The sequence below is a fragment of the Sciurus carolinensis genome, chromosome 11, assembly GCF_902686445.1.
Source record: "Sciurus carolinensis chromosome 11, mSciCar1.2, whole genome shotgun sequence".
NCBI lineage: Eukaryota > Metazoa > Chordata > Mammalia > Rodentia > Sciuridae > Sciurus > Sciurus carolinensis.
In genome coordinates this window covers 66,576,836-66,591,693 of record NC_062223.1, presented here as the reverse complement: position 1 = coordinate 66,591,693, position 14,858 = coordinate 66,576,836, and the positions used below count along the sequence as shown (strand labels likewise).

General features: G+C 33.8%; 1 protein-coding gene across 2 annotated transcripts in view; it reads right to left on the bottom strand.

Annotated features, from left to right (window-relative positions):
• The window catches only part of Sbf2 (SET binding factor 2), a 456,025-nt gene that overhangs the window by 197,085 nt on the left and 244,082 nt on the right, over positions 1-14,858 (bottom strand). For both annotated transcript variants that reach the window (XM_047516120.1, XM_047516121.1), the window contains exons 10-13: positions 11,172-11,249; positions 9,845-9,958; positions 9,272-9,400; positions 6,815-6,913 (exon numbers count right to left, since the gene is read on the bottom strand). In XM_047516120.1, coding sequence (XP_047372076.1) covers positions 6,815-6,913; positions 9,272-9,400; positions 9,845-9,958; positions 11,172-11,249 — 420 coding nt within the window. The remainder of the gene's footprint in view (positions 1-6,814; positions 6,914-9,271; positions 9,401-9,844; positions 9,959-11,171; positions 11,250-14,858) is intronic.

Here is a 14,858-nt window from a genome sequence, read left to right as displayed (position 1 = left end):
CATGAAACCATGCTTCTGAAATTAAAAGCATCCCTTCCTCCCAAGACTCTCATCACACCACCAGCTACTTATATTTTAATAACAACAGTAGTATTAGTAGTAGTACCCAGTGAGAGTTTAAATACAGATTGCTGATTTTAAAAAGATAGGACTATGTTATTAACAGTCTTTCCATATGCAATCAGAAATACAACAAAACAAATTCATACACAATTCAGAATAACAAGCCGTTTAAACAATGTTAAAGTTCAAAAGTGAGGCTATTTGTAGTTGTAAAAAATTCAACACCAAAATAAAGACCATGGGTTAAATGTGCTAAATTATGGTAATGCCAAATGTTTAGAAGATTCAAAAAAGACGCACATGTCCCCAAATCTCATATTTGGTTTTCTAGCTGTGTCTGTGCACTGCTGCCCTCTAATGGTCAGCATGACAAATGTAAAGAACTGCATTTGCCAATTTAAACCTAACTTCCCCAAAAGACTTCTTAAGACATCAACAATGAGAAATGAGAAATTAGGTTAGTATTCATCAAACTCTGCATGTTCTTAGAAACATCTCCTCTTATTTGTAACTCCAAATTAATCTGGACAGGTTCCTTGAAGGTTAGTAAGCTCATTAAAAACTGTAGTCCAACTTTCTTGTTGAACTTCCTTGTTGAAATAAGGAAATCCATTATTTTTCAGCAGTACAAAGAAGTAGCCAATTTTTAAAAAAATCTTTGATGTCAAAGAAATGCAAATACAAAGTAATAACCAAAAATTTAGAGAACATGGCAACAATTTTGTCCAAGGGCACAAAAATGAGGTATCCAAGAAAGCCTGTGTGTGTGTGTTGGAGTGGTTTCTGGAGATTGAACCCAGGGAAGCTGTACCCCTGGGTCACATTCCCATACCTTTTTCTTTTCTTTCTTTCTTTTTTTTTTGGAGACAGGATCTTGCTTAGTTGCCAAAGGGTAGCCTTGAACTTCTAGTCCCCCTAACTCAGGATCATAAATCACTGAGATTACAGGTGAAAATGCACTATCTTTTTTTTTTTTTATTATCTTTTGACAGTGATAAATATTTTAAAAGACTTTTTTCATACATGTACATAACGAAATAATGTCTGCTTCATTCTACCATCCTTCCTATCCCACTGTCCCACCCATGCCCTCGCTTCCCTCTGTATAATCCAAAGTTCCTTCATTCTTCCCTACCCACCCCCACTATGGATCAGCACCCACTTATCAGAGAAAACATTCAGTCTTTGTTTTTTGGGGATTGGCTTATTTCACTTAGCATGATATTCTCTAGTTCTATCCATTTACCTGCAATGCCTAATTTCATTCTTCTTTAAGGTTGAGTAATATTCCACTGTGCATATGTACCACAGAAAATGCACTATCTTTAAGGGAGAATTTTTTGGAATAATTTTCAAGAATGATCTCCGTAATCTTGATTAAGAGCACATTAAAGGGACTGGAGTTGTAGCTCCAAAGCTAAGCAAAACAAAGCAAAAACCCCTAACCCCATAGAAATTTCAAAGTAGGCAACAGCCACAAGGAGAAAAAAAGTTTTTTCTTCACATTGGTCTTAGTGAATGACAGATGTGTGGGTTTGTTAGAGGTTACCAAATTTCCCATTAAATTATTTAGTATGTATCAATTACACCTAGAATTATGTGGGATGGTAAATTATACAAATCCTTTCAAACACAGTTGAAGATAATACTAACACTGGAGTAAAATATTAAAACACTGTCAAAATGTAACTGGACTCTTGTGAGTTGCCTGGCAGTGTATACAATGAAAGGAAATATCCTCAATTTTTCAACCTCATAGGCTTTTCAGTAATCACCCAGTTGAATTAATATTAATGTCTTATCCTTAAATGCAAAATAATTTGCATTTAGTATTTCTAATGCGTTAACTGCCCTAACTCAGCATTTGCTTCTTAACCTCTGCACTACTGACATTTGGGCTTGATAATTGTTTGGGGTGGGGTTGGGGTGTCTTGTGCAGTGTAAATGTTTACAAGCATTACAGGCCTACACCCACTAGTTAACAGTAACACATCCCCTCTAGCTGCAACAATCAAAAATGTCTCCAGACATTATCAAATTGCATGAGGTGGGAAAGAGGAGGATGCTGAGAGTCATACTCTCACTCATGACTCCAGAGGGAGATTCTCTTTTTTAACACAAGTACTTCTGTCACAAGCACCAACACAGCATACAGTGAAGAGCTAAGAGACCTACATTCTCATTTACCTGCTGAAATGCATATTTAAAGCACCATGAGATACCACCACACACCTTTTATAATGATTAAAACAAAAACAAACGAACAACAACAACAAAAACTGACAATAGCAAGTGCTGGTAAAGATGAGGAGCAAACTGGAATCCTCATATATTGCTGTTGAAAATGCAAAATGATAAAGATACTTGAAAAAAAGTTTTTGACAGTTTCTTATAAAATTAAATGTCATATCACCATATATTCCAGTATCCTACTCCTAAATATTTATCTAAGACAAATGAAAACTTACATTCACCCCAAATCCTTTGTAAATGTTTAAGGTGCTTTTATTCCTAACTGCCAAAATTGTCTTTCTTTGGTAGAGCCATATAATGGAATACTACTCAGCAATAGAAAGAAATAAACAACTAATACTTGCAGTAACATGGATGAAGGTGAAATAAATAACATTAAATGAATGAATCCAAACAACAACAACAAACTAATACTACATAATGATATTATGGAAAAGGCAAACCTACAGAGACAGAAAAATAGACAAATGGTTGCCAGCAAGGATATTAAGAAACTCTCTGGGGTGATAGAAATGTTCTATGTACTCATTATGGTGCTAGTGGTTGCATGACAACATGCATCTGTCAAAACCTATAGAAATGTTCACTGAAGAAGGTGAATTTTACTATGGATAAATCAAATCACAAGAAACCTGACACAAGTGAACAAACAAATCAGATGGGATGGAGAATTCTATACTTTGGGCTAGGGGACTTATTTCATCATCATAATCTAGTAAGTCCTTTATATCTATGTCTTGACTTTCTAAGACTAGAGGTAATCACAATATTTTATTTCCTTCCTTTAATGAAAAAAATCCCTTTATTCATGATTGGCAGAGTATGAATATCATTAGTGTAAATTACATTGACTTGGTAGTAAAATTAACTCTCTGCAGAAATATACAGTGTAGATCATATTTGATTTAGAATAGCTATTTCTGTATTTGAACTCAGTTTTGCCATTTGAATTTTAACACCTATTTGATTCAATGCCAGGCAATGAAATATACATAAAGTTCAATTAGAAATCTCATGTTTATAAGAAAATGTCTTCCAATTTTTCTTTTAACAAAACTGTCAAATTATATACCTATCAAATATTCATGTAATAGGGCTGGGGAGATAGCTCAGTTGGTGGAGTGCTTGCCTTGCAAGCACAAGGCCCTGGGTTAGATCCCCAGCACCGCGCCAAAAAAAAAAAAAAAATATTCATGTAATATTGCAGATGCAAAGCAATTTAGAAAAATTATACTAGATAAAAAAAAACACGTCCAACTGATTTCTTAATGTCCTGGAAGGAAGATTTTATACACTTCTTATTTTGGCCCATTTTAATGTTCTCATTTTGTGTACAGTCAGTAGTCCTTTATAAGTGTATACAAGGGCCATGGGGATGACACATATAAGTAACAAAACGTGTGCTCATGTAAACACAGGAGATTCTGAAAGCCAAAGTGGACAGTCCTCGGCATTATCAATAGTGGAAAAAATAACTATATAAATGTGTTGCCAAAAATCTTCATTGTATAAATTCTGACACAGCCTATACAACTTGTCTCTAATGGATTTAGTTCTTCCCTTCTCCTTTATTCTACCTTTCCACTGCACCAAAGTTACCAAATTCTTTTTTTGGGGGAGTAAATTATTCAGGAAGCTCCTGAAAGCTAGAAGAGCAACTAACTCCAGTTATAATTTAGACACTCACATTCCCAAAACCTCACTGAAGAGCAATATAAAGCAGTGGTGAGAAGACACTGGAAAATTAAGATGCTTTTGAGGTTCTTCAAAGGGAAGTGAAGGAGAGAAGCTAGATACACATACCAGCCTTCTGTGCAATAAAGTATTTACAAACATCTAAATGGAATCACCAGGTCTCAATTTTAACATGATAATAAGGAAATTATAGGTTTGGTTCTTGCTTATTACCAAAAGGGAATTTTAGAAATGTGATTTTAAAAACCTGACTGGTTAGAAATAGAACCACAATGATTATTTTTCTTGCATTGACACCAACCCAAGAAAGCAACTTTATCACTACTATAATTTGAATCTTGAATGTTCACCAAAGGCCCATGTATTTAAGTCTTGGTCACTAGCTACTGGGAGCTGGTGGGACCTTAAGGGTGTGGGGCTTGCTGGAAGAGTAGGTCATTAGAGGTGTGCCTTTGGAGGGGATACTGTCATGCTGGCATGGGTGGACATACTCTCTCAAATGATTGTGTATCCTTTTCTGAAAGGTATTGGGGAAATCATGCACCTAGAAAAATTTTCATCTTCAGTTTTCTCATGTATTCAAAACCAGCCCTACTTATCTGACAGGGTCATTTCTAAGCTCAAGGGAGAATGTATGTCAAAACACATTGTGACATGTACTGAAAAGATCATTATTTTTTCTAATTTAAGATGAGTCAATCTGATAGAGTAAGGGTAAGAATTAGATGAAAATTTTTGAATTTAAAATCTGGATTCTATCCCTTAGTAGCTCCATGATCCACAGTCAATGACCAAAGTAAAATGGGGATAATGACACCTACTTTATATTGTTATAAGCATTAGAGATCATGTATTTAAAGTGCTTAATTCCATGACTGGCACACTACACTAACTACTCAATATTTATTATTATAATGGAACAACAAATTTCGGGTGAGATTCTGCTATATGCCGGTTCTACACATCCATCATAAATAATGAAGACTAGCATGGAACACAAGTTTTCCTCTTAACAGAATTGTTTTGAATTTTTTAAGTTTCAGTATACTAAGAAAGAAATATTTATTATATTGGGTGCAGTTCTAAACAACTAAAAATGTGTTTAGTTAATAAATGCATGAAACAGATTCTGGCATGCAAAGTTTCAGGAAAACCATTTATGCTTTTGTTAAACCAACATGTTATAATGTAACATTTAGGAATATGAAATATTGCTTTTTAGTTAAAGAACTAATCATCTACAAGTAACAAAGAACCACTGTGTTAAGTAATTTAAAATGGAGTTTGATCTTGTGACAGGCACAAGAATGCTATGGCTAATGATTTCTGCATGTATTAGTGATATTAACATTCCTTTTAAAAGTTTTTTTAGTTGTTGAGGAACCTTTATTTAATTAATTAATTTATTTATTTTTGTGGTGCTGGAGATTGAACCCCGGGCCTTGTGCTTATAAGGCAAGGACTCTATCAACTAAGCTATATCCCCAGTCCTACTTTATTTTTTTATTTATATGTGGTGATGAGGATTGAACCCAGTGCCTCACACATGCTAGGCAAGCACTCTACCACTGAGCCACAACCCCAGTCTTCACATTCCTTTTATATGCTAGGCAAAGCATATATGTTGCCAATTTATAGTGAATCACTAACAAACTGATAAAACTGATAAAACAGAACTTAAATCTTCAACTATTAAGAAGATTTAGAAGAGAAAAACTCATAAAAGGATTTTGTTTGTTCTAATATAGAACCTTTGAGCTCTGCTTTTGTTGTTTTTTAAAAAGGTATTCTTTCCCTCAAAGAAAGGTCAGCTTTTAAATGTAAAACTTGAAACTCAGAAAGAATGGATTTGCCGAATATGCAAAGCCCCTGGGTTCCTTCCTCAATACCAGAAAGGAAGGGAAAGGAAAAGAAAGGGAAGGAAGATTGAATAATATAAAATGAAAACATTTTAATATTCCTGCTTTCATCCAATTGCTTCTCAAATTTCAAATTAATATTTAAAAGCAGTGACTAATGACTCAATGCCCAAACCTACTCAAAACAACTGAATTAAACAACTCTTACTGGGGCCAGGATACTGATCCCAATTCCTTCTTAACTATATTTCCTTAAGAATATATCTTCCCACTACTTTTTTCTGAAGTACCAGGTCATACTTCCTACTTGCTTTACTTTTCTTAGCAAAAGAACTCAAAGCTACATAAGCAAGAGGAATGACCACCACTCCTCTTTTGCAAGCATGCAATTTCCCTGTCATCTTAAAATCTTCTTTCCTGGTACTCATGGTTATTTTACACCTAATCACATCTTAATCCTTTTAACTTACTGCATTTCCTCTATCTAGGAAATATTTTTACCTTTGGGTTTCTGTGGTCACTAGCCAGTTTGCTTTCTTTCTTTCAATCTTCATTCTCTGTTCAAAACAACATAACTCAAATAACGTTCATTATTTAGCTGACAATCTCTGTACTACACTGAAGTAGACAATGTTGTCTGACACGCTTCTGATCTCCAACACATCTAATCTTTTCTTTATGTCTTAAAAATGAGACATAAATGAAAATCACAATGAGGGAAAATGATAAATGGAAAAATTATTACTAAGATGTTTCATAACAGTGATAGGAAAATCATGTTGAAAATGTGATTTTTTTTGATATAGAGTATAAACTATAATATATTGTAATCTATATTCCAGAGCAAACAGATTATCACCAAAAATATTAAATTTTTTAGTTTTACAAAGGAAACATTTTATTAATACTTTAAAAATTAATTACTGTCTAAATAAATTACTTACATTTTTGAACAGTTGCTCAGCAAGTTCTCTGACATGCTTTATCATCTTCAATGGGTTATTTTCTTCTAGTTTAATTCTCTCTACTTCAAAAGCTACCAACTTGGAAAAAGAATCAAATGGCAAAACATCAATTCCAAAATATGCCAAATTAAAATCTGTGTGCTAATTTTATACAATTTGCAAAACAAAAATACACCCAAAATATATATTATTTTTAAAACAAAGTATTTCAGATTTTTACTGGGTTTCACAACTATGCTGGGATTATAAAGGTATACTGAATTCATGGTGGTCCCTCTTCAATTATTGAGGGTCCTATTTCTTCTTGAGAAAAGTCATTCTACAGGCTGTTATGCAAGAGAAATTCAGGAAGTTGGAAAATCTCCAAACTTTTCCTTATCTCACAAAACAAGAACCAAATGGTTATGTCAGTGTATTCAGACACTAGTCCTAGTTCTGTTGACAGTTTAAGACACGTTACTTAAACTTGTAGCCTTCAGTATCCTCATCTTTATAAGAAAATGGAAGAACATGATGATTGTTAGTCCCTCTCTCTATTAACTAATTTATTGGGAGAACTGTGTAAGTATAGCACATACTTAGGGTGGAGAAAAGAATGCTGACAGGAAAAAAACTGATGGAAGATAAAACAGATGAAAGATAAAAAAGAAAAAGAACAATATAGATTCATTCTTCTAGGAACTACTAGATTCACAGGTGCAGATACACATATAAAACTAAGGCTTTAACTATTCTAGGCCAGAAAGATTGTCATACAAAGGTAAACTTTTCATAAATCTTGGATACCTATTTGATGGGACTGTAGGGATAAGACACAAGAACAAAAAGCTGATTAACACACTAATGCAGTTTAGTAGCATTAGTCAATGCTTTGGAAACTGTAAAGGAGGTGTTGACATAAGGGCTGAATATGAAGAACAGAAGGTCATGGTTGAGTAAAGGGTAAAGGGGAGGCACTCCAAGCAAGAAGAGGACCTACAAAAATAAAGGTGGTGGTAAAAAGTTTTCAGCACATAATCAATTTGCCTTTTTAGTTGTGATGAAGCTGCCAGAAGGAATAAGTAAGGAAAATTTGGATAGAAGAGAAAAAGAGTACATACACCAATGTTACCATTAATAAAGCTTCAAAGACAAACAAAATGTAACAAGGACCTTGGAGGGCATCTAATTTAACTTCACAAGACATGATGTGTCAACTACTTAGTTCAGAATCTAATGGCTGATATAAATGTTTGTATAAGCAATGGTCAGTCATATTAAATGTTAGCAGTAAAGAATCAATATTGAGCAATTGATTAGAAAGAATTGGGGCTGGAGTTGTAGCTCAGTGGTATAGCACTTGCTTACCACATGTGAGGCACTGGGTTTGTGATCCTCAGCACCACATTAAGAAAATAAAATAAAATGAAGGTATTGTGTCTATCTACAACTAAAAAAAGAAAACAAGAAGAAGAAGAAAGAATTGTCCAAATCAGGATAATCTCTCCTAAATCTTTGTATGTTTTTAATTAACTAAAGCATTTGGTGCAGCTCTTCATACTCAGAACTAAAACACACATCTCTTTAATTCTTAACTATCTTTACAAAGACTAAGATCCTATGAACTAAGGATCTCTAAGGCTTTGATTCCTATCTTCTCTACATAAAACCACCAGGAGCAAAATATGACCGCTAATATATTCTCCATGGTTCTGGGTAATAGAAGAGGTTTTCTTTTATAGACTTTAAAGAACTTTTAGATTTATTAGTTCCAATACAATACTCTTCTTAGAAATTGAAATGGGAAAAATATTCATTGTTCTATCTCCCAAAATGCACTCCTGTGAACATAACGGTTAAATGATAAATGGAAAGATGCTCAAAAAAAAAGCACAATAACTATAAAATAGCCTCCTTATTGTTAGTCACATTGGCTCTATTTCTCCCTTTATATGGCCAAATCATTGAAAATAGAGATTAAAGCTGTCTTTCATATATTTAATAGCTCCAGAGGGAGCTAGACAAATGTTAATTATTGGTTAATAAGAATGCCATAAAAATAAACTATGGCTCCATGAAACTGATGGACTAAAGATAACTATAGTTTGAAGACCTGCATCTAGGAAACTAGCAGACCTTTCCCTCTAGCAGACTGATAAAGGAATCACTGTATTATTGCCTAAAAATGAGTTCTACTGATACGATCCCTGTCAAATTTTCAAAAAGATTTTAACCAACTATTAAAAATTCAGTTGTTGAAATTTTTTATGTATGTCTGAGACATCCAATACTTATATTTTTCTAATCCACAACATAAAGATTATAAGCATTAGTAATATTTGGATTATTTTATGTTTAACTGATAATATGTTGAACAAAGGCTAAAAATGCTTCTCTAGTTTTAACTACTGTTCTAAATATGTCTATAATAATGTATTCATTTTATAAGAACTATACCTCATCAAAGAGATCACAGGATCTATAGGGAGGGCCTCTTTCTGAAACAAAACCTGCAAATGCCATTCCATTGAGTACTTTAGTGAGGAAATCATTCTCAACCAAACCACGCTGCCCCAAGAAAGCTGTCTGTAAAGAAAGAAAATGTGAAATAATAATTTATTACTTTGTAATGAAAAAATGGTCAAGACAAAATTACAATGGAATGATCAAATCCTGTATAAATGCTTTCATGTATAACTTTGCATTGTTATAAAATATATTTCTTTCAAAAAGAGTTTTTGTCAATACCTGAAATTAAAAAAAAAAAAAAAAGAATCTGTCTATATGGTAGAAGGAAAAATCAGAAACTAACAATCAATTTTAAAAGAAAAAACAACTTAAAGTTAACATACTCTAAAGGAAAATATTGTCAGTAACTTAGTATTATTAAAAACTGTCATCTAACCACACAAAGCAGAGGTTTTAAAGAATCACATTTGATAAAGTAAAAAATATGGCTAGAAAAAAGTGAACTAGTTTTATTAAATCAGTCTGCTTTTTTGAAGGATATAATTTGGTACCGTATCTTACTTTGTGAAAATGTATTACAGGCTCTGCATGAATTCTTATAAGTTGTAGGCATGATCTATATCCTTGGAAAAGTTGTGCAAATAGTCTAAGGAAAACTGCTCGCACTTCTTTATCCTGAAAGTATAAGAAGTATGTTAGGCAATTTAATTTCTTAAAAAAACATGAAATATCATCAGGTGAAAAAGGTGAGAAAAAAAATCTGGAAAGCCTAAATCTGTCTGTGCTCCAGTAAGTCGCAGTTGTGGCAGCCCTAGGTTTGGGGCATCTAGGCTATCCCATCCTTGGGCAGTTTAGGCTATTAAATAGTTCTTACTGAACCAAACAAAACTTGCCTTTAGTATGTCCAATTTTCCTCTAGAGAAAAAAATAAGTAATACATTATCCTTTTATACTATGTTAAAGAAGGGCATGTATCCCAAGTCCTTTGACTTCTATATTCACCAAAAGAATTACAGTAATGCTATAAAAGGGAGAAAAAACCCTCAAGAAACTAAATTTTAAAAGCTTACGAAATTCTTCCAAATTTTATCCAACTTACAAAAATCTATCTTTTTTTTTTTTTTTTTTTTTTGTGGTGCTGGGGATTGAACCCAGGGCCTTATGCATGTGAGGCAAGCCCTCTACCAACTGAGCTATATCTCCAGCCCCTATTCTTATTTTAATAAAGTATGATTAAAAAGTTTGCTTTGATAATCTATATTTTAATATAACCATGGTTTTACAACTGTAAGGAAAGTTACAGATTATTTAATTGATAAGGAAAAGAAGATCATGCATATTTAAGGTAGTTGTCAAAGTTGTCTAGTTCTGTGAGGCTCCTATTAGCCATGAATTTTATCTCTAAGAAACTCACTAGGAAAAATTAAAAAGGGGCCTCTGTTGTACACTCCCCATTTTATGACTTCTAACAAGAACTCTCTTTACCCACTCACTCCTCAAAGTTGATTCTTTCTGATGATAACATTCACTGTTTTCATTTTTGTAAGCTTCCTCCTTTTTAAAAATCCTTGCCTCGGCCCTTTTGAGTTGATGTTTGGCAGTTTTCCAGGCTAGAAACCAGGTTCCAATTTTTGTCCTATACTTAACTGGCCTCCTCCAGAAACTTTCATAGCTCCTCTCCAGGGAAATGCACCAGCATTAGCACTTCCTTGAGGGGGACACAGGATAGTTGGTGGCAGTTCTTCTATTTTCTAGTTTGGCGTACTTTGGAGTACTTTTTATTATGCTATACATCTAACTCTAACTTCACTCAGTTTCTTTAACAATTCTACAAACAGAACTACAGCTCTCTTTAAAAAGTACCAAATTTAAATATTCAATTTCTTACCAGCATTTTTGAGTGAGATAAAGCTGTTCGTGGAGGAGGAAAAGCATGATCTGCTACTTCCAAATCTGGGTGTAAAATCTAAAGCAAAAGAGTTTTGTTATGAAAATATCTTAAAATCAATAAAACCTTTTCTTAATCTCCTTATGGCATTAAAATGAAATATTAATGCAGAAAAAATGTTATATTCCCTCCATTAAAAAAAAAAAAAACTATCATTCAGTTAGCTGAGGTAGCTTTCATGTATGTTTGTGGAAAGATCTCCAAGACAAAATAGTGAAAACCCTATTCTAAAAAAAATCCATGTAATATGACCTTATAAAACAAAATGAATCCTAAGTGTATACACACATGCACACACTGATATACATAAAGTGAGAATGGAAAGTTCTGAAAGAACAGACACTAAACTATAAAATAGTAGTGACCATGGGGAAGGGGGTGGGTCTGGAGCAGAGCTATGTATCTATGTGGACAGATTTTAGAAAACAGGTATTTGTTTTTATGTTTCATAGTAAAATTAAAAACTAAACTAACTAAAGTACTGGAGACAAAGAGAATATGCTTTTGTAGTCCAGAAGGGGAAAGTTTAACACAATGTGATGAATCTTACAAATACATGAAGCATAACATATGAAATATAAAGTATAACTAATTCAACCCAGGGAAAGTTAAAAAGAATAAGAGGATTAACATTTGAGTTGGGCTTTGAAGTAAAGCAGGCTGGGGAGGAGGAGGCAAAGAAGGGTCCATGCAAGACTTGCACAGAGAAAAAGATTATACTCTTATCAGTGTGCAATAATGTTTTTTTAAACATTTAAAACAAATTTTTATTTGTTTTAATTAGTTCTACATGACAGTAGAGTGCTTTTTGACACACTGTACACAAATGGAGCACAACATCTCTTTTCTCTGGCTGTACATGGTGCAGAGTCACACCATTTGTGCAATCATACATGTACATAGGGTAATAATGTCCCTTAATTCCACCATCCTTCCTATCCCCACATCCCCTTCCCTCTCCTCACTTCCTCTGCCCAGTACAAGTTTCCTCCATTCTTCCCTAGCCCCCACCCCTTTATGAATCAGCATTTGCTTATTTGAGAAAACATTTGGTCTTTGGTTCTTTGAAATTGTCTTACTTTGCTTAGCATGATATTCTCAAACTCCATTCATTTACCTGCAAATGCGATAATTTCATTCTTCATTAAAAGGCTGAGTAATACTCCATTGTGCATATATATCACAGTTTCTTTATTTATTCATCTGTTGAAGGGCATCTAGATTGGTTGCATAGCTAAGCTATTGTGAATTGAGCTACTATAAACATTGATGTGGCTGCATTACTGTAGTATGCTGATTTTAAGTCCTTTGGGTATAAGCCAAGGACTGGCATAACTGGGTCAAAAGGTGGTTCCATTCCAAGTTTTCTAAGGAATCTCCATACTGCTATACAGAGTGGTTACACCAATTTGCAGTCCCACCACCAATGTATGAGTGTGCCTTTTTCCTCGCACCCTCACCAGCACTTGTATTCTTCATAATTGCCAATCTAACTGGAGTGAGATGAAATCTTAGAGTAGTTTTTATTTGAATTTTCTCTAATAGCTAGAGGTGTTGAACATTTTTTCATATATTTGTTGATTGATTGTATTTCTTCTTCAGTAAAGTATCTGTTCAGTTCCTTAGCCCATTTATCGATTGAGTTATTTTATTTTATTTTTTTGGTGTTGAACTGTTAAATGTTTTGAGTTCTTTGTATATCCTGGAGATTAATGCTCTCTCTGAGGCTCGTGTTGTAAAGGTTTTCTCCCATTCTGCAGGTTCTCTTTTCACATTCCTGTTTCCTTTGCTGAGAGCTATTATTTGTTACTATAGCTCTGTAGTATAGTTTAATGTCTAGTATTTTGATGCCTCCTGTGTCACTCTTCTTGCTAAGGATTGCTTTGGCTATTCTGGGTCTCTTATTTTTCCACATGAATTTCATGATTGCCTTTTCTATTTCTATGAAGAATGTCACTGAGATTTTAATAGGAATTGTATTAAATCTGTATAACACTTTAGAATGGTCATTTTGACAATTTTTTTATTAAATTATTTTTATTTTTACAGACTGCATTTTGATTCATTGCACACAAATGGGGTACAACTTTTCATTTCTATGGTTGTACACAACGTAGATTCACACCATTCATGTAATCATACATATACATAGGGTAATACTGTCTGTTTCATTCTACTATCTTTTAGTCCTCCACCCCCTCCCACACCATTTTCTTCTACACCATCCAAAGTTCCTTCATTCTTCTCTTCCCCTGCCACTCCCCCTTGTAATATATTGTCATGCACTTATCAGAGAAACAATTGGCCTTTGGTTTTTTGGGTTTGGCCTATTTCACTTAGCATGATATTTTCCAACTTCATCCATTTACCAGCAAATGCCATAATTTTATTCTTCTTTATGGTTATATATATATAGCACACTTTCTTCATCCATTCATCAATTGAAGGGCATCTTGGTTGGTTCCACAATCTAGCTACTGTGAATTGAGCTGCTATGAACAAATGACCCAGAAAAGTCAAAGCAATACTGGGCAGGAAGAGTAATGCAGGAGGTATCACAATACCAGACCTTAAACTCTATAATAAAGTAATAGTAACAAAAATGGCATGGTATTGGCACCAAAATAGACAGGTAGACCAATGGTACAGAATAGAAGACACAGAGATATTCACCCACATAAGTACAGTTATGTCATACTAGACAAAAATGCCAAAAACTTACAATGGAGAAAAGACAGCCTCTTCAACAAATGGTGCTAACAAAACTGCAAATCAATATGCAGTAAAATGAAATTAAACCTCTATCTCTCACCCTGTACAAAACTCAACTCAAAATGGATCAAGGATGTAGGAAATTAGACCTGAAATCCTTCACCAAATACAAGAAAAAGTAGGCCCGAATCTCCATCACGTTGGCTTAGGACCAGACTTCCTTAACAAGACCCTCATAGTGCAAGAAATAAAAGCAAGAATCAATAAATGGGATAGATTCAAACTAAAAAAGTTTTTACTCAGCACAGGAAGCAATCAATAATGTTCACAGAGCCTACAGAGTGAGAGAAAATCTTTTCCACACACACTTCAGACAGAGCACTAATCTCCAAAGTTTATAAAGAACTTAAAAAACTTTACACCCAAAATACAAAGAACCCAATCAATAAATGGGCTAAGGAAATGGGCAGACACTTCACAGAAGATATACAGGTGATCAACAAATATGTGAAAAAGTGCTCATTATGCCTAGTAATTAGAGAAATGCAATAATGTTTTGTCTTTGCAGAATCATTTTCAAATACTAAGGTGCTTTTTTTCTTGAAATAGTTAGATCAAGACTTGAAACTACCCTTAAAATCAAGACTAAACTATTTACGATAATTATAAACAAATCACCCTGTTGCTACTACATTATGACAATGTTTTGTTATCTATTAAAAACACCCATGGCTATACAGTTAAAGTACTGCATTGACATTTGATCACAATTATTTACTAACCAAACAAAGTTCATATACTTACATGTCAAAGCTCTCATATGGTCAATCAAACCTGATCTCTTTTTGGTCCTAGTTTGACAAGGTAATCCTTTTATCTCCTATTCACAGTATATTGTGCTACACATTATAGTAC